Genomic DNA, 19,976 nt, shown 5'->3' with positions numbered 1-19,976 from the left:
CCTATATGCCCCGCCTCTCTCAAACGCTTCGTTTGAGAGAGGCGGGGCATATAGGACCTACAATAATGTACAGTATTTGAAAAATAATGTGTTTTTTGAACATTAAAGCATGTCACCATATTCTGTTACACCAAATACACCAAATAATGATCTTTAAAAAAACATCATATGACCCCTTTAAACCATCCACTGATTTTTCAGTACAAAAAAACAAATCATGTCAGATATTTACTGTAAATATTAACTAATCTAGTCCATTTATGTTAAGAACAATTAACAGTACAGGATGGTTTAAACCAATTTGAGCTGCTTTATTAAAGGCAGTCTGTGTGTTTGTGTGTGTAGCTGCAGCTGCTGTGTTTGGCAGCTCAGAACGGTGACGTGGACGGCGTTCGGTTCTTGCTGCAGGAAGCACGAGTTACGGTTCCACAGGATCCCAGCGAAGAAAACCCTGCCGTCCTAGCAGCACATCACGGACATCATGTGCTGGTCCGAGAGCTGCTGGACTCCATACCACGTGAGCGGAAACCAAATCCACTTTCTTAAAGTCAACTAAAGCAATAAGCCCCGTGAAGCCGTGGTTTACAGTGAATTTATAACAGCTAAGGGGCTTTGTTAGGCATGACGCGAAGCCGTCTTAGCTTAGCTGTTATACAATTTACAACAGCTTCGAACGTGGCTCAACCAATCAGAATCAAGGACCGGAACTATCCGTTTTATAAATGAAATCAAAGTTCACCCTATTTACTTTATTAACAGTATAGTTCACCCAAAAATAACAATTTGCTACAAATGTACTCGCTTCAGGCCACCCAAGATGTAGATAAGTTTGTTTCTTCATCAGAACAGATTTGGAGAAATGTAGCATTACATCACTTGCTCACCAATGTGAATGGGTGCCGTCAGAATGAGTCCAAACATCTGATAAAAACATCACAATAATCCACAAGTAACTCCAGTCCATCAATAAACATCTTGTGAAGCGAAAAGCTGTTTGAAAAAAACAAATCCACAATTATGGCGTTTATAACTTTAAACCACCACTACCGAGTCCAAAATAATGTTTCCTCCAGTAAAAAAGCCCATTCCCTGTCCATGCTGCATTTGTAACTGCATGAGAGGAGAATGTATGAGCTGTAAGTTTCCCGCTGACATGTTGCAAGCTTTATTTAACATCACAACTGACAATGTATGGAATACTTGGAGTCAGATACGCAAATGATTATATTTTGACGTCACTAAAGGGAAAGTCATATAAACGCAGCTTTCTTGTGTTGTCAGGTTACTGATTTGCATGAAAGCAGGGAAAACTGGTTATTTTAATAAGCTGATATTTGTGAGTTATCAGCTTACTTGTGTACATGTAAACATGCTCGGTGTTTGATCCGTGCATATATCTCTCCTGATTCAGATGAGACGACTTTTTCACTGGAGAAAGCAATATTATGGTTAGAGGACTCGTATTTTAGCTGAAAGCAACGGTTTTAAGTTAAAACGCCTTAATGATGGATTTGTTTCTTACAAACACACAGCTTTTCACTTCATGAGATGTTAACTGCTGGACTGGAGTGGTGTGGATTACTTGTGGATTATTGTGATGTTTTTATCAGCTGTTGGGACTCTCATTCTGACGGCACCCATTCACTGCAGAGCATCCATTGGTGATTTCTCCAAATCTGTTCTGATGAAGAAACAAACTCATCTACAGTACATCTTGTATGGCCTGAGGGTGAGTAAAAGACAGATTGTTGTGTTTTTTTTGGGGCGAACCATCTCTTTAAAGAAGTTTGACTATAAATGAGATTTGAGAGTTTCAGCAAAATAGTAAAATCTGAGAACAGCTCAGATTGAATTTTTGGAATCCAATGAAGTGAATGCTTTCTTTGCCTGAGCGTGAGTACATGTTCTAATCTACAAAGTACAATAATGCATATTCCGTGTCTTATTGCACAGGATTCATCAGTGCATGTTTTTCCAAAGAACAACAAATGCTTGTTTATTGTGTATATAATAATTTTAGCTCCACTTCTGAAACGCCTCTCTTTTTCTGTAGGTCCGTGTGTCCGTAAGGATCTGCTGAACTGGATGTTGTCTACGGCGTGTCAGCAGGGTCATCTGGAGGTGGTGAAGCTGCTGGTTCACACGTACAATGCTGACGCCGAGGACTGCGCGGTTCATTCAGGAGAGTTTGCTATCATCACTGGCTTGCCCCTGTACGCCGCCGCGCAGGCAGGTACTCGTCATTCACTGCTCATTATTACTGCAAAGAATATCTGTTCAACTATAGGACAATATTGCATGACGTTTGGGAAGGACTAAATATGAATTCACACCAGGAGCAAATATTGGCTTCTGGATCGATTCCTTATTTTATGCTTTTTTTAATGTCACTTTTGGTGTGAACAACCAAGGGAACACTTTACTGTAAGGTTTCATTTGTTAGCGTTAGTTATCCATATAGGGCCTTGTGATTTCTGCAGTGGGGAAAATGTGAACGGCATTGTTTAGTTTAACTTAAAAAAAGATAAATAATTTACTATTTATAATAAACAAATAATGTGCAGCTCTTTATTTGACCAAAAAATAAAAATGCAATGTTTTGTTGTGAGGGACAGTTATATTGTAATTTAGTTAAGTTTTAAATGCATGATTAAATTGATAAAGTTTTATGAATTCACTTGATTAGACATTTGATTTTGATCATTACAAATTGATTTTATTTATTTGCATTATTTATTTAAAAAAACTTTTAGAAGAACTTTTTGGGAAAAAAAAGAAGACATTTTTTAACAACATCTGCAACTTTTGTCTTAATGTTAATTTCAACATTAATACATTCTTAAAATAAAAAATGATAGCTGTTAACATTTAATGAATGCACTAACATGAACAATTTATTTTTATTAACTGACATATTTTTATCATTTATTGTTACTTACAATTTATTTTTATTAACTGACAAAGATTAAAGTTGTAAACAAAGTACTACTGCTCATTGTTAGTTGATTTTAGCCAATGTTAAGAAATAACTAATGTAAAATCTTACCAAAATGTTCAGTTTTTTTTTAGATAAATGTGGCTGCCGAATGCATACATGTTTACGTAAACATAATTATCCAGATGATCTGATGTTACTTTAAAATGGGTTAGCACTGGGATTCACAAACTTTAAATATAAAATATATTCTGTCTGCCAGAATCATTTGACCTGAAATATTTACTTGAAATGACCCTGTTAATATTGCAGTAATTTAACAAAAATGTTTGCATGTTTGCAGTTCTCCTATGTTGGTTAATGGTCACTTGACATGAAAGTTATCAATTATATTATATCTATATATTTATATTATATCTGTTTATATTCTGTTTTAACATTTTTATTATATATATTAATATTTTATTATTTTAATATATTTATAAATGTTTTATTTTATTGTTTTTTGTTCTATATTTTTATATTTTATTATATGTTTATATATTAATAGTTGATTATTAATATATTTTTAGTGTTTTATTTTGATATTATCTATTTTTATTTATTTAATATTTATTTATTAATTGTTGATTTATGTATTTATTTATGTGATGTTTGTTTGTTTGTTTATTTATTTTCAACTCACAAACCCCAGTTTGAGAAACCTTGGTCTGGTTTTATTGAATTAGTTAAAAATGATGGATGTCATTTGCTTATGGTGCTGTACACTGATTAATGCTCAATGCTCTTTATTTTTATTTTTATTTTTTTTCTGGAACTGAATGCTTTCGTCAAGCTTTCTCATCCTGAACTGCACACTGGGTCTGAAAAGTGAAAGCAGGGGGATTTTTGACAGTGTTCAGGTTTCCCGCTTTGCTCCAGCACACGCATGCACTTCCTCCATGGCACTCAGTTCCTCTTTCAGCACGGAGGTGTGGAGAAATAAGTGAAAGCTCTTCCTGCTCTAACTGAAGCTGGTTTTCTCCTCTCAGGAAATAAGGAGATCGGGTGTTTTCTGCTGAACAATGGAGCCGGTTTCTCCTCGTACACGCTGATGGATCACACAGACTTCAGCAGGCAGATGCTCAGACAGCGCCACCTGCAGGACAAAGACGCGCCTGCGGACGGGACGCTGCTGCAGGTGAGACGCATCCCGCTCAATTCATTTCAGATCAGCGCTGGACTCGTGAACAATGCTGCGGCTTCATTTTACAGAAGTTTTAGCGTCAGCCCTAGTTCCTCTTTTTAAATGTATTCAGGACGAGACTTAATACCTATTCATAAACACTGACAAATAACATAGTAAATGGAGACTAGTGTTTATTTTAGGAGCTGGTTTTGAGTTCCTGTGGTGTGCATAATTGGTTTTTAAAACTTAAAAACATTAATAAAAGCAGTTACGTTGAACTAAATTCACTCAATTACATTCTGAGCTTATTAACACCAGCATGTGTAAAAAAAAAAAATGATACAAGAAGTGTGTTTAAATGAAGTGAAGCCACAGGACACTTCACATCCTCCTGGACAGTTCCTCCTTATGAGGTTGGAATTTTTACATTGACTCTTTTCATTTCTTTACAGACACAAAGATTTTTAGCACCCAATACAACAGTATTTTATTTTTGTGCATAGTTATTAACTTTATTTTGTTTTCTTTTTGTTTTGTTATTTTGTTGGATCCCATTCAGACTTTTAAATAAGAATAAGAATAAGAAAAAAATCATTTGCCCATAAACCCATGATAATTTCATATGGATGTATAACACAATGAAAATTATATATTATATTATATTATATTATATTATATTATATTATTGTACTAGTATGTATGTATGTATGTATGTATGTATATTCATTTGTTTTTCTGTATTTTTTTTAGTTTTCTTTTATGATATGATATGATATTATATGATATTATATTATATTATATACTTTTCAAACACTTAAGGACTTGTTTTATAAGATGGACCCAGAAAAACTTTTACAATTTCTTTCAAAAGTAAATTTAAAGAATCTTTTATAGAATTTTATGTACAAAACTTTGTTTTATAATTGCTTTATTTCATTTTTGTATTTTGTATTGTGTACTACTGTATTGTTTTTCTAATGTATAATCTTTGTTTGCCATGAAATAGCCTGTGAAGCTGATGTGGCAATAAACTCAATCATATTATATACTTTTAAATAATAAAAATAATAATAATAATGTTTTAGGTACTGAAATTATTATTCTGAATTGCCCAATTATGTGTAGATGTATGATACAATGAATGAATTTATGTATGTATATGTTATTCTGTGTTTTGTTAATTTTTTATTAATTATATATTATAGTATTCTGTACAAGTAAGTGTGTGTTATTCTGTATTATTTTTTTTTATTAATTATATATTATATTTTATTTAATAATATTCTTCTTTATTATTGATAAACTGCACAGTCTAGTGTTTAAACATTTTGTGTCCTGTCAGCGTTCACAGTAGTAATATATTATGACCAATATTAATGTGTTTCTTCAGTCGAGGATTGTGTAATCATCACATCTTTACTTCCTCGTGCTCAGGCTGTGCACGTTGACTGGTCGGGACTGCAGCTGCCCTGGTTGGATCTGGACTGGTTCATGGACGTGTCGTCTCGGATCACGGTTCTGGATCTGTCTCGTAACTGTCTGAGCTCACTGCCGTCTGTGGTGCCCTGGGGTCTGATTCATCTGCGCTCGCTCAACCTGTGCCACAATCAGCTTCGAGAGCTGCCCACCCCGACCTCATCGCAGGAGATCATCTGCAGCCGGTCCGGAACTCAACTTCACGTTTATTTGCACAGCGCTTTTCACTAGAACTAGCATTTCAAAGCATTAACATCTATACATGCAAGCAGAAACAATAATGTTGTAAAGCTTCTGCACACAATTCAGACATGGAGAATCCACAATATCAAGAATATCAAGAATATCAGTCAGTCAAGTCAGCCATTCATGATCCTCTTGCCTGAAATATTTTCAGCTAGACCAAATTACTTTTTTGAGTGCAATCTTTATTATATGACTAACAAAAATCGTTATCCAATAATAACGATTTGGAAAATGTTTTCTTTAAGTATCAACTTTGTCTCAGATGTTTCTCCTAAACGTTCTGAAAAAATATTTTGGTATTATTTATATACTATTATATTATTTATTAATATTTAGATTTGACTATTTATATACTATTATATTATTTATTAATATTTTGATTTTACTTTTATTTTTATATTTTCAGTTTTCTTTTAGTATCAACTTTGTCTCAGATGTTTCTCCTAAACGTTCTGAAAAAATATTTTTTCAGTACATATTATTTCAGTTTAGTATTATTTATATACTATTATATTATTTATTAATATTTAGATTTTACTTTTATTTTTAAGTTTTCAGTTTTAATTTTAGTGTTTTCTTTTATGCTTTTGTCATTCTCATTCATTTTAGTTTGTTTTTATTTATAAAAGAGTTTCTATTTAGCTTTATTATTTTTTATTGCAGTTTTAGTAATTAGTAGTACTTAATATTTAGCAGCATTTTTATGTTTTTAAATGTATTTTATTATTTAATAATAATAATAATTTTACTTTTTTGTTTGAAGTTTTACATGTAATTTATTTTTCAAAGTTTTATTAAAATTAAAAATTTTGAATATTTCTATAATGGTTTTTATAATAGTATTTTAACAGTTTAAGTTTTAGTTAAAGTTAAGAACACTGGTTCATGCTGAGATCTCGGACGTTATAATCTGAACATATCTAAACCTTGTTGAGATCTGAAGCTCTACAGGAGATAGACAGACTTGCTGAAAAGACCAGCATGAATGGCCCGAGCTGGTTTATGCCGGTCTAGTGCTGGTTTAGCTGGCGGACTAGCTTTAGTCGTTAGTTTTTTCAGCAGAGATGTGAGATTACTGAGGAGGTCTGATCTTCAGGAGAAACATCTGAGAAGCAGGACACTTAAACAAGTCGTCATTCAATCTTAATGCTGTCTAGGAGAAGCAATTGAAAAATTTAAGATTTAATTAGTATTTCATGCTGAAGTGGAACCAGAAAACATTTCTTTATCAGGTCATCATGTTATGGTGTTAAATCCAAATGCTTTGCCCCAAAATCAGCACAGAAAAGATGAAAACCGTCTGCAGATTAGTGATGGTGATCAGCTCTCCTCTTGCCCGTGTTTTCTGCAGATTATGGCATGTGAATGTCTCTGAGAATGAGCTGGAGTGTCTTCCTCTCGGTCTGCTTCATCTCGGCCAGTTGAAGAGGATTTCTGCAGCCAGAAACAAACTCATCAGCCTCTTCAACATCCCCAATGGTACACACACACACACACACACACACACACTTCTGTTATAGACAGCGTTTCCTGTAGTGTGCATCAGGTCCATCGCTCGCTCACAGCAATTTCACAAAGTTTCTCAATGACAGTGAATCGATTCAGCCCCGCTTTATTACACTGGGACTGTACTTCACATTAAAATGTTGGTTTCCTGCTCATTAACTGAAATTATTTTCCTTTCATCAGGCTTTCAGTTTTAAGAGAAGTGTGGTTTAAGTGTCGAAATAATAGCATAAGTGTATATCTATCATTTTACCATTTAAAACCAACCTCAAAACCAAAATGTCTTTCATGTGAAATGTTTTGCTTGAAAAAGGGTGCTTTTTCTTTACGATAAATCGCACAGGCTTTTATTTTATTTTATTTTATTTTATTAATATTCTTACTTGGTAGTTAAGGTCAAAATTTGATATACTTGAGAAATTGATGTATTGAACTCCAAATTAATTGAAAACTTTTTTTTATTTTTTTTTTATTATTACACATGTAACATGAAACTTTAAAACAAAAACATTTTATTTTAAGGAATACATGGAATATGTGTACTTTTAATTTGCTTTTTTTTTTTTTTTACATCCATGGGCATTTGAAACAAGTCGCAATCGCAATATCTGTCAAAAAAAATCGCAATTTGATATTTTCCCCCAAATCGCACAGCCCTAATATGTATGTATATATATGTGTATATATGTATGTATGTATGTATAAATATGTGACCCTGGACTACCAGTCTTAAGTGTCAATTTTTCAAAATTGAGATTTATACAGCATCTGAAAGCTGATGGTTTTTAGCATAAAAGAAAAATCAATAATTTTGACCCATACAATGTATTGTTGGCTATTGCTACAAATATACCCCAGCGACTTAAGACTGCTTTTGTGCTCCAGGGTCATATATAATAGTGTGTATAAACGTTTTAAAAATGTTAATTAAAATTTTTTTGTAGAAAATGTTTAAACACATATTTGTGTGTGTATAATGAATTGTATACATTTTTAGTTATTATATTAATATTTTCGTCATATTTTATATATATTAATTAAAACGCATTAATTAATACTAGTAATAATACATAATTAAATTTTATAAAAAAAAATGTTTTAACATTTTTTTATGCTAAATGCACAAATGTAAATGCACACGGTTGCTCAGTTTTAAAGCGGTGGTCATCACAGATCTAACAGCTGGCGCTGGTTCTGCTGCAGGCACGAACTGGATCGGCCTGCGTAAGCTGCAAGAGCTGGATGTGTCCGACAACGGCCTGCCGGAGCTGCCCTCCTCTGTCCTGCACTGTCTGAAGGCCCTCAGCTCTCTGAACATCAGCAGAAACAAGCTCAGCAGCTTCCCCGACCCCTGGGCCTGTCCTCTGGTGGGTCACCGGCACAGGCACAACTTCCTTCAGTATTATAAAACAGAGAGTTCTGGTCCTTGATTCTGATTGGCTGAGCCAAGTTCGAAGCTGTTGTAAATTACTCAACAAACATACACCTTTGTTTACTTCTGTGTGTTGCTCGGCAACCACTTTGTTGCAACCACAACTGATTCTGAGGAACTACATAGTTTGGTGGAAGAATACTGTTTTTATTCATATGGAATAACCGTTTTATAAAAGCAATAAGCGTTTACAGTGAATTTATAACAGTTAAGGGGCGTTGTTAGGCACGCCACTTAGCTGTTATAAATTCACTGTAAACCACGGCTTCTTGGGGCTTATTGCTTTATTTTAGCTACAGGTTTTTAAATGGAGGGCCATAACGAAGTATATTACTTATAAAACATTGACAAGTTTGCAATTTTTGGAGGACCAAATTACTTAAAATAAAATAATAAAATATGCAACTGAAAAGGTACATTTGTGCTGGGGTAACAATCACAGGAAACTTAGGAAGCATATTGCATGCATGAATGTTTCATGTGTTGATGACCATGTTGAATTTTGGGTTAAATGAATGGCATATTTACTTTTTGCTAGCAAATGATGATAATCAGAGATGTTTCACTCAGAAAATCTGCAAAGCTTCAAACAACCAGATTGCGTTTCTTCCTGACACCATCTCCATCTTCTGGAAGACTCATCTGAGGGAGGTGGACATCTCCGAGAACGTCCTGAAGGAGCTGCCCTCGTACATATTTGAGCTGGAGGTAAGGAACAGGAGGAAATGTGCTCAAATCACAAGAAATGAAATAAGATAGCTTTTTTTTTTTAACCAAAGAAAGTAATTTACGCATTTGTCTGGATGTGGTACTGTAACGTCTCCCCCCCCCTAAATGGGCAAATAATTTTGTCAATAATCTCAATTTTATTATTCTCATTAATCGCATTAGTTCAAGTTCATTTATTTATAAAGCACATTTAAAAACAACCACAAGACTGACCAAAGTGTTGTACATTAAAATCAAGCCATAAACACATAAAACATAAATAATAAAACATATGAATTTAAAACCAAAAGGAATGACAGATAAACATTCTGAAGACAGAGTAATAATCAAGACCATAATACAATGTAATAAGAATGGGATATTAGTAGGCCATATCAAACCAAGTGTGCATTACTGTAATTAAATAAAATAGTAAATAATAAAATAATTTAATAATACAATTTTTTTAAAATAAATGTTTTAATAATATTAATATTAATATATAATACTTTAAATAGTCTTTTTATTAAATCAGCATAAAATGCTTTTTATTTTAATTGATGTATCTTATTTTTTGCATTGTCATACTGAGAGTTTGCTGGAGAAAATGTGCTGAAATCACAAGAAATTAAATAAGATATGATGTTTTGACCAAAGAAAAATAAGTATGCATATGTCTGGACGTTGTACTTTTTAAAGGTTTTTTCTTAATGCCCATCACTCTCAGTCTGAATGTCATTATTCTCTTTAATCACATTGCTGTAACAAGGCTATTATTATTAGTATTATTATTAATAAATTATTTTTATAATTAAAAAATAAACAATTATTTTAATTAAAATACTTTATTAAAAAACAAAATAACATTTTAACTTCTAACAAAGTTTTTAAAATGTATTTAAATCAGCATAAACAATACTTTATATTTTAATTAATGCATAATTTTTTGCATTGTGGTAATGAGAATTTATGGGAGGAAATCTTCTGAAGTTGTCTTGAAAATAATGTCAGTGTAAGAAAAAAATGCAAATATGCATATCAACAAAATGTAATTTCTTACTTTAGAAATACAGTATTGTGAAATATGCTCATCAGGTGTGTTTTTCGCCGGTTTTGTAAGATCCTCCAACTAAAATTGCTCCTGGTCAGATCCTTTAATTATATTTTTTATGGAGTTGTGTATTTTGTGTTTGAACTAAGAGCCCTCAGGTTTCTTGAGCTCATGGTGGCGCTGTGCTCACAGTAAACGTCTCCTGTAGCACGTCTGAGCGATCGTGAGTTTCTCTCTGTATCTCCTCATGATAGACAGCAGTGAATCAGGAAAAACTTCAGCTTTAATAAGACTAGTTTTTTACACAAATAAGCCTGAAAGGCTCCGAGTGTGTTGTGAAGTGTTTACAAATGTACGGCAGAGCAGCTCAGACGGGATTTTATAGTTGAGTTTTCATTAACTTCACTGTCAGTTTCGCAAGTTAACTGGCAAGATGTCAACACAAAGCCAACGGCAGAGTGAGAAATAGAGATTGCAAACTAGAGAGCTTAAGAAAGCGTGTAAGGAAGAAGCAAACGGCAGTTTGGCGATGATCTCACACACAAACAGAGAGATGTGGTGTATTTAGACATGTACGTATAATATGTATAATACTTTTATGTGTAAATCATCACATAGTTTGTGTTACAGACATGAATGATTCATTAATCATGCCGCTTGGGGGAAGCTGTGCTGTTATTCTTTTTATTTTATTTTATTGTTTTTTTTTTATTTTTGTTTTATTATTCTTGTTTTGTTTTTTATTTGATTATTTTTGTTTTTTATTTTATTTTATTGTATTTTTAATTTTGTTGTTATTATTTTGTTTTTTTGTATTTTTATCTTATTTTGTTTTATTTATTTTCTTTTTGTTTAATTTTTTTATTTTATTTAATTGTTATTTTTTATTACATTTTTATTTTACATTTTATTTGTAGTCAGTTGAGAGTATAAAGCAGGGGTGTTAATATTTTTTATATAATATTTTTATTAATAATAATAATATTTTTAGCAATCATGTCGTGTGTTTTCTGTCTGCTGTTTAGAATCAGAACTGAGGCCAGATTTACAAATAAATCTGACTTTTGATCTAATCTGACAAACGGGTTTGCAAAAAGCTCTGAATTAGTTTGCAGACAGTTCACTCCCGCACTCCTCATGATTTCTTTTCACATACTCTTCAAATAAAATATATATATATAAAAAGCATTAACTTTAAATCCATTGTAGAAACCTAAACCTGCATGTGTCTTTTATAATTTGTCAGCAGTGGAGCACTAAAACTCTTCACATAAAAGATAAACGCCTCATCTGTGCTAATGACAATAATAATGTGCTAATAACAATAAGTCCACACTTGCCAAATGACTTTAAGTAGCAGTGTGTACGTCATGTTTTATGGCTCCAGGTGTGTGTGTCACAGAGATCACTGTGTGTGTTTTAGGCCATCGTCTCTCTGAAGTTGTGTGGGAACCAAATCTCCACTCTGCCCGCTCTAAACAAATGGAAATGCTCTTGTCTGCGAACTCTAGACCTGTCCAGAAACCAACTGGGGAAGTAGGTCAAATGCTCACACACCTACACACACACATAAATGTATACACACACACACACACACATAAATGTATACACACACATGTATACACACACACACACACACACCTACACACACACATAAATGTATACACACACACACACACACACCTACACACACACATAAATGTATACACACACACACACACATGTAGCTGGGATTCCGTCATTAAATATGTAGTTAGTCACACACACATAAATGTATACACACACACACACACACACCTACACACACACATAAATGTATACACACACACACACACCTACACACACGCATTAATGTATACACACACACACATAAATGTATACACACACACACATAAATGTATACATACACACACACATAAATGTACACACACATAAATGTACACACACACACATAAATGTACACACACACACACACAGTGAGCCCTACATAGGCAGCATTTACTGCATCTTAAGCACACTCCCAATCTGAAGGCTGTTCATGATTATGCCTTCAACAGTAACCTCTTTTGGACAATACTAACCCTGTGAAACACTAATAAGCATAAAAATAGGTCAAACAGTCATTATTTTTATGCATGTTGAACTATTTCTAGATACTTTTTCTGTACTTTGCACATTATGTATAAAGGGATTGCCTTCTCTGCAAAGTATACGTGATGCTGCTTTACATTAATTTAATTAAATGTATAATTGTTTGTCATAACACCATTCCCCTATTTTATTTTATTTTCTGTTGATATTGTATTTTAGTTCATATTTAGTTTTTTTTATTTTATGCATTTTTAATAATAATAATAACAATAACTATTATTATTGTTGTTGTTAGTAATATTTAGTTTATTATTGTGTTGTTTTATTATTAATAATAATTGTATTATTTATTATTTTATTCATTTTTATTTCTAAAATATCTTAATTAATGTATTTAGCTGTTATTTTAGTTAGTTTAGTAAGTTTTAGTAATTTTATGTACTTTTTTGCCATTGTAATTTTAATACTTCGGCTTCAACTTATTTATTCCAGTTAGTTGTCAAAACAACATTTCTAATTTAATTTGATTATTTATTTTCAGTTTTAGTTAGCACTGGCCAGTGTACAGTATATATAGTGCAGTATAAAGTAAACATTATGCAAGTATTTTCTATGAATCACTCTGTGTATACATCAGATGCGTAGCTTTCATGCTAAGCTTGATTTTGCTGCACTAATGATGATTTAGTGGTGTATTTCCAGCTGTAATAGTGCCGAGTCTGTGGATGTTTATTTGAATAATTTGACACGATGGTGTGCTTTCATCTGCTCGACCCCGCTCTGTGCTGCTGTTATCACATAATATTTTGACTATTTCTGCTTATAGGCTTTGATACAATTAGAGTGAGAAATGAGAAATGAAAGTGAACCGCACAGCAGATACTCCGCTAATTAATGGCGGTCTAGTCTAATCGCTTGATTCTGCAGTTTCATTCAACAGAGAGACTTCCTTCAAACTTTTTGAAGCAAGAGTTCAGCCAAAAACTCTTTCCAAACCCATATGCTGTTTTTTTTCTGACTGCATTTTCATTTGGAGTGAACTATAACTTCAACCTTTGAAAGCGGACAGAATCATCACAGCTGTCGTTTTTCACTAATTAAAGTGTCGTTAGTATAAAGGCTGATTTGGCAGATGATTGTGAGACTGGAAAACACTCCCACACGCTTTTACTTCCAGGGCTTCATCATTCAATATTCAAGGTTAGCAGATTCTCTTTCCTGTACGACCAGCCCGCCATCCTCCACTTCATAATTAGTCTAATAAAGCGGGTTGTCATAACAACGCAAGGTCACTAATGCATCGTACAATTTCAGATGGAAATGTTTCAGATTTTCTGCAGTCGGAGACAAAAATACTCACGAAACAAATCAAGTGAGATGAAAACGCTGGATTCATTCCTGTAACTACACAAATCCATTTCTATCTGTTCTCCATCGTCAGATCTTGATCCATTTTTGAATATTTCTGTGATATTTTTTGCAGCTGAACTCCTCTAATCTTCCTCTAACTCTGTACTTTAGCAGAGTCATAGTCATTCTGTGGTTTGATATCCAAGTTATAATTTTTCCTGGAGTTTTTGAAGCACTTTTGAGGCCATTTATCCTGATTGGACTGCAATTGGTTTCTCTGTTCACTCCAAACTCATTCCATTGTCAATCTTTGTCTTTCTCTATGTTTTAATATTATTATTATTATTATTATTATTATTATCAATAGCAATAATAATTGTAGTAATAATAATAAAAATTTGTTGCCTTATTATTTATTAGATTTTGTTATTTGTAATTTTTTTATTATTTTTATGCTGTTTTGTTGATGCTTTTATTTATTTTTTTATTTTATTAGATTTTTATATTTTTCATTTATTTTGTTATTATTTTCTTATTTTCTTGTATTATTTTGTATTTTAGTTTCAAATATTTTAATGCGGCTTTCCTTATTTTATTTTTAATTTAATTTAATTTGTATTTTTATTTTTATTTTTATTTTTATTTTAAATTATCATAGAAACCGGTAAAATCGAGGTCTGTGTTGTGCACATAATACATTATAGAATTGCCTTCTCTGCAAAGAATACATGTGATGCTGCCTTATAATTTGGCTAAAACATATCTTAGAAAGCAGCATAATTATGTTGCCTACATTTTGGAAAATTTTTTGGGGGGAGTGCATCTATGAAGCTTTAAAATGCAGTCTTCATTGCTCTTCCAGATCACTAATGCATCATCACGGTCCTTGTGGTTATATATAGAGATTGTGAATGACAGATTGTGAATATCTGAAATCGAATGTGTTCTGAATGTTATTTTAGGACGGGAGAGCCGACCAAAACCAGGAAGCTGGCCTTCTTCACTACGTGGCACAGACGGGACCCAGAGCCAGGTACAGTAACTCAAACACTGCGGTCACGTTGCCATGACGCAGCACAGTTTCACACTGTAATTACCAAACTCACCACAGAGAAAGCAGAGCAATATCACCATGGTAATCATGTTTTGTTGAGACTGTGACAAGAGTGTGGATTGTTTTAGTAATGGCATCAGAATCTAAACTAAACCCTTTCAGACGGATCCAAACGTCTGACTCATGTTTTTAGGCAATAAGGATGGGCGCTCACTGTCAGTTTTGCTAGCATTTCAACAAAAAGAAATTGATATTTTTATTTGGCAAAGATGCATTACATTGATCAAGAAAGACAGTAAAGACATTTATAATGTTGCAAAATGGATTTAAGTTTCAAATAAATGCTGTTCTTTTGAACATCTATTCATCAAAGAATCATGAACAAAAATGTATCACTGTTTCCACAAAATATTAAGCTGTTTCGAACATTGATGATAATCAGAAATGTTAAACATATTAAAATCAGCATATTAGAATGATTTCTGAAGGATCATGTGACACTGAAGACTGGAGTAATGATGCTGAAAATTCAGCTTTGACTCACAGAAATAAATTACATTTTACCATGTATTCACATAGAAAACAGTTATTTTAAATTGTAATAATATTTCACAGTATTTCCGTTTTTGCTGTATTTTTGATCAAATAAATGCAGCCTTAATGAGCATGAGACTTTTTTCAAAAATATTACTGATAATCTTACTGATACCAAACTTTTGCTGTTGATTATTATTATTAATAATAATAATATTATTATAGTAATTATTGTTATTATTCATTAAAATATTTTTATTTTATTATTTAGTGTTATTAGGCATTTTTATTTAATTTTTTTATCTTCATTTTGTTTTGTTTTATGTTGTTGTTTTCTTGATTTCTTTTGTGTTTGTCTTTTGGAAAATGCTAATGCTGTGAAACTCAAATAAGCATAGAAATAGATCAAATAGAGGTAAAATAGTTCATTTTAGGTTCAGATGCTTTTTCTGTATTGTGCATTATGGAATTGCCTTCTCTGCAAAGATTATATTATATCCTTTTTTGGTCACTTTGTGGAAGCAAACAAACAAACTAAAAGAAAAGTATTTTTGCGAGATAATGCAGAACCGTGCAAATATGGGCACATTTATAAAACAGATAGTCCCGGTCCTTGATTCTGATTGGCTGAGCCACGTTCGAAGCTGTTGTAAATTACTCTACAAACATACACCTTTGTTTACATTTGTGTGTTGCTCGGCAACCACTTTGTTGGAACCACAACTGATTCTGAGGAACTACATTGTTTGGCGGAAGAATAATGTTACTATGTATATGGAATAACCATTATTGGTTTTATAAAAGCAATAAGCCTCGTGAAGCCATGGTTTACAGTGAATTTATAACAGCCCCTTAGCTGTTATAAATTCACTGTAAACCACGGCTTCACGAGGCTTATTGCTTTATTCTATGTCTCATAGTAGGCCTTCAGTAGAGTAACGAGTGTTGCTGCCACGGTCATCAGTGATCATCCATTAGTCTGCAGGGATTTTAATTCTGCATTATGTGGTTTCGGGCTAGCTTCTCATCTCCTCTGGCTCTGTTTTGGCAGTTTGTCCCATTCAGTTTCCTGTAATCTTGCGGGATTCTCTGGAAGTTCTCTTCCTGAATGACAACCAGCTGGAGTGTGTGCCGCCGTCAGTGTGTGCCCTCAAGAACCTCTCCGAACTCTATCTGTCCAAGTGAGTCGCAGGGAATCATGGGAAATGTAGTTTGTGCAGCATAAAAGTTTGTTTGGTGGAAGAATACTGTTTTTATTCATATCATTACACTTTATTTGCTCTGTTTTATTTTGTGAAACCTAACTACGTATATGGAATAACCGTTTTATAAAAGCAACAAGCCCCCTGAAGCCGTGGTTTACAGTGAATTTATAACAGCTAAGGGGGTTTTAGGCACGACATGAACAACGCCCCTTAGCGGTTATAAATTCACTGTAAACCATGGATTCTTGGGGCTTATTGCTTTATTTTAAATTTCTCTGTTTTGTTTACTAGATATAATCTAAGCAACATGTTAATCCCAAACTGCTGAAATCAATTGCAAGCCAAGTCTCCTGTGTGTTTTGTGACAAACCCTATTTGTGTAATGCACAGAGTTGCTGACTAGGTTGAGCTACAGTTCAGTCACTTAAGAGGTTAAAGTTCAGTTAAACAGCAAGGCGTTGCACTAGGTTTTGGAGCAGAGCCCAACAATCACAGTGCGTGATTCAGGGTTTTCACAGTCAAGAGTTGCAAAAGTCAAACTAATATGCAATATCAAAAGGGCTTGTTCATCTCTCCTGCTTCCTGCTTGAGAAACTCTCAGGATGTGATGATGTTGTGTTTGGACTTCCGTAGCTTTGATGTTAATCCTCCCTGTTTCTGCAGTAATCCAGGTATCCAGGAGCTTCCTATTGAGCTCGGGCAGCTCTCCAACCTCTGGCAGCTGGACATCGAAGACTTGAACATCACCAACATCCCCGCAGACGTCAGGAAAGATGGTACTCCATTCACACAAACACAGCTCGGATCTGCTTGAATCACAACTTTTAATTGTCAAGATTGCATTTCAACAAAACATGCAGCAATAAAATCTCACATGAATATCATGAATTTAGCTTCTTGAGCTTTGATCAGGATAAAAAAATACAAAAACTTTCACGGTGGTTCACATCTTTTTTAATCAAATAGCGGGATTTTACAAAAATGCTAAACAGGGTTATTATCATTAACTAGATTAAAGTATTACTTTTTTAATCATTGAAGTAAGCCTGAAATAAAACTAATTTCGATTAGTGGCCAAGGCAGCATTTTTTAAAATGTCCTTTTAGTTTATGTACTAAAAACACTAAAATTACTAACTGGAAATAAACAAAAACTGAAACAGAACAAACTAAAACTGAAAAAAAACAAAAAGTAAGTAATAATATAAAAATGCTAAACAGGGTTATTATCATTAACTAGATTAAAGTATTACTTTTTTAATCATTGAAGTAAGCCTGAAATAAAACTAATTTCGATTAGTGGCCAAGGCAGCATTTTTTAAAATGTCCTTTTAGTTTATGTACTAAAAACACTAAAATTACTAACTGGAAATAAACAAAAACTGAAACAGAACAAACTAAAACTGAAAAAAAAAAAAAACTAAGTAATAATATAAAAAAGATCAAATGAAATTTAGAAAAAAAAAGTAAATTAAAATGAAAACTGAAAATATAAAAATAAAAGCTTATTAAAAATATTAATAAAATCTATAATACAGTTTTTCTCAATTGCTTTGGCACATTTTTCGAAACAATATCGCTTTAGAGTGGGCGGGATTATTCACATGTCATTATAGTTGCTCCGCCTCTACTGCCGCGACTCCTGAAAAACGTTTACATTCTGCGTCGCCCTATCAAGCTCTCGCTGGATCCGCTCCTCTTAACATGGATAATAGGTTGCTTTACCATAGACAACAACGCAAATAGGTAAGATGCTCATAATTATTTAGTCATTTGGTATATTGTTTCAGAAGTAATGTGAATGTAAATCTAATTTAGCTTTTATAAAGTACCAGATTCAGCAAAATATTTGATTTTATACTAGTAAAATGATGTAGCCTACATTGTATACGTATTTATATGCATAATATGCAAATGCATATTATATGATAAATAAATATATAAATATATATTATATTACGGTAATATATATATTATATTAATAATTATTAATATATAAATATTAATAATTATTAATCTGTACGATCACATCAAACATCAAACTGGAGACGTTTCAGACGCGCGCTCCAACTTCACTTCAGCGCCAGGCTCGAGTCAAACGAGCACGGAAACGGTACTGTTCTCGCAGCGCTACAATTGCACGCACAAAGACACCGGCGCGCACTGTAGCCTTCATCATTTCATATCAAAGAGCGAAATAATCTACGTGCATGCAATGTCGTGGTCAGCTAAGTCATGAAGTTACCAGAAAGGCGATTAAAGCTGCCTTAAAACTGTGCATGCATGTAATATATTTTATATGAGTCACATGTCTCTGAAATGGTTTTCAAATCTGTCCCCGAGCAGCCCAGCACTGTCTCACTCATCTAACACACCCGATTGAACTCGTCAGCTCATTAATAGAGACTTTAAGACCTGAAGTGGGTTAGAAAAGGTAAAAAGAGTTGAGAGAAAATATGATGCGTGTCAGATCCGCGTCACGTTCAGCAGCGGCAGCTCTTAAAGAAATAACAGCCAAAACAACCTAATAACTAGCTGATGTGATGTCTGTAAACTATTTAACTGTAAATAGTTAATATTTAGTTAACATAAGAAGAAACGTCTACCTTCACGGTCTCTCTCTCTCTCATTTGGATGCACGTCTTGCCGCAATGTTTCTCTCTTATAACCTCATTATTTCTCACTAATAACCTAACTGAAGTAGCACATGCCCTTGATACGAATTATAAAAGTGACGTATGTTTAACTGTCAACTTGAGCTTTGAATCCGTGGCAGAAGGAAATCCGTGGCGGAAGGAAGTAGTTCCGCACAAAAGAGGGTTTTATTAGGCACTCCGTTGTTTCTTGTTTAATTACACACATGTTCCGTTGAACTGTTGTATAAACGCAATATCACTTGAGTACGAGAGTGATACCGGCACTATATCAGCGGCTGTGATGCTCTGGCCTAATCACAGCCATGCTGATATAGAGCCGGTATCGCTCTCGTACTCGAGTGATATTGCTCATATATATATATCTCACAGAAGTGAGTACACCCCTCACATTTTTGTAAATATTTTATTATATCTTTTCATGTGACAACACTGAAGAAATGACACTTTGCTACAATGTAAAGTAGTGAGTGTACAGCTTGTATAACAGTGTAAATTTGCTGTCCCCTCAAAATAACTCAACACACAGCCATTAATGTCTAAACCGCTGGCCACAAAAGTGAGTAC

At 33.4% G+C, this 19,976-nt stretch overlaps 1 protein-coding gene across 1 annotated transcript in view; it reads left to right on the top strand.

The window, feature by feature from the left end:
* LOC107691986 (leucine-rich repeat serine/threonine-protein kinase 1-like) overlaps positions 1-19,976 on the top strand; it is a 106,188-nt gene that overhangs the window by 22,446 nt on the left and 63,766 nt on the right. The window contains exons 4-14 of the mRNA XM_016490858.1: positions 346-517; positions 2,054-2,233; positions 3,967-4,115; positions 5,538-5,764; positions 7,177-7,304; positions 8,535-8,698; positions 9,334-9,471; positions 11,946-12,058; positions 14,926-14,996; positions 16,603-16,732; positions 17,420-17,532. Coding sequence (XP_016346344.1) covers positions 346-517; positions 2,054-2,233; positions 3,967-4,115; positions 5,538-5,764; positions 7,177-7,304; positions 8,535-8,698; positions 9,334-9,471; positions 11,946-12,058; positions 14,926-14,996; positions 16,603-16,732; positions 17,420-17,532 — 1,585 coding nt within the window. The remainder of the gene's footprint in view (positions 1-345; positions 518-2,053; positions 2,234-3,966; positions 4,116-5,537; positions 5,765-7,176; positions 7,305-8,534; positions 8,699-9,333; positions 9,472-11,945; positions 12,059-14,925; positions 14,997-16,602; positions 16,733-17,419; positions 17,533-19,976) is intronic.

Source organism: Sinocyclocheilus anshuiensis, unplaced genomic scaffold (genome assembly GCF_001515605.1).
Source record: "Sinocyclocheilus anshuiensis isolate Anshui unplaced genomic scaffold, SAMN03320099.WGS_v1.1 scaffold426, whole genome shotgun sequence".
Lineage (NCBI taxonomy): Eukaryota > Metazoa > Chordata > Actinopteri > Cypriniformes > Cyprinidae > Sinocyclocheilus > Sinocyclocheilus anshuiensis.
This window is presented reverse-complemented; position numbering and strand designations above follow the sequence as displayed.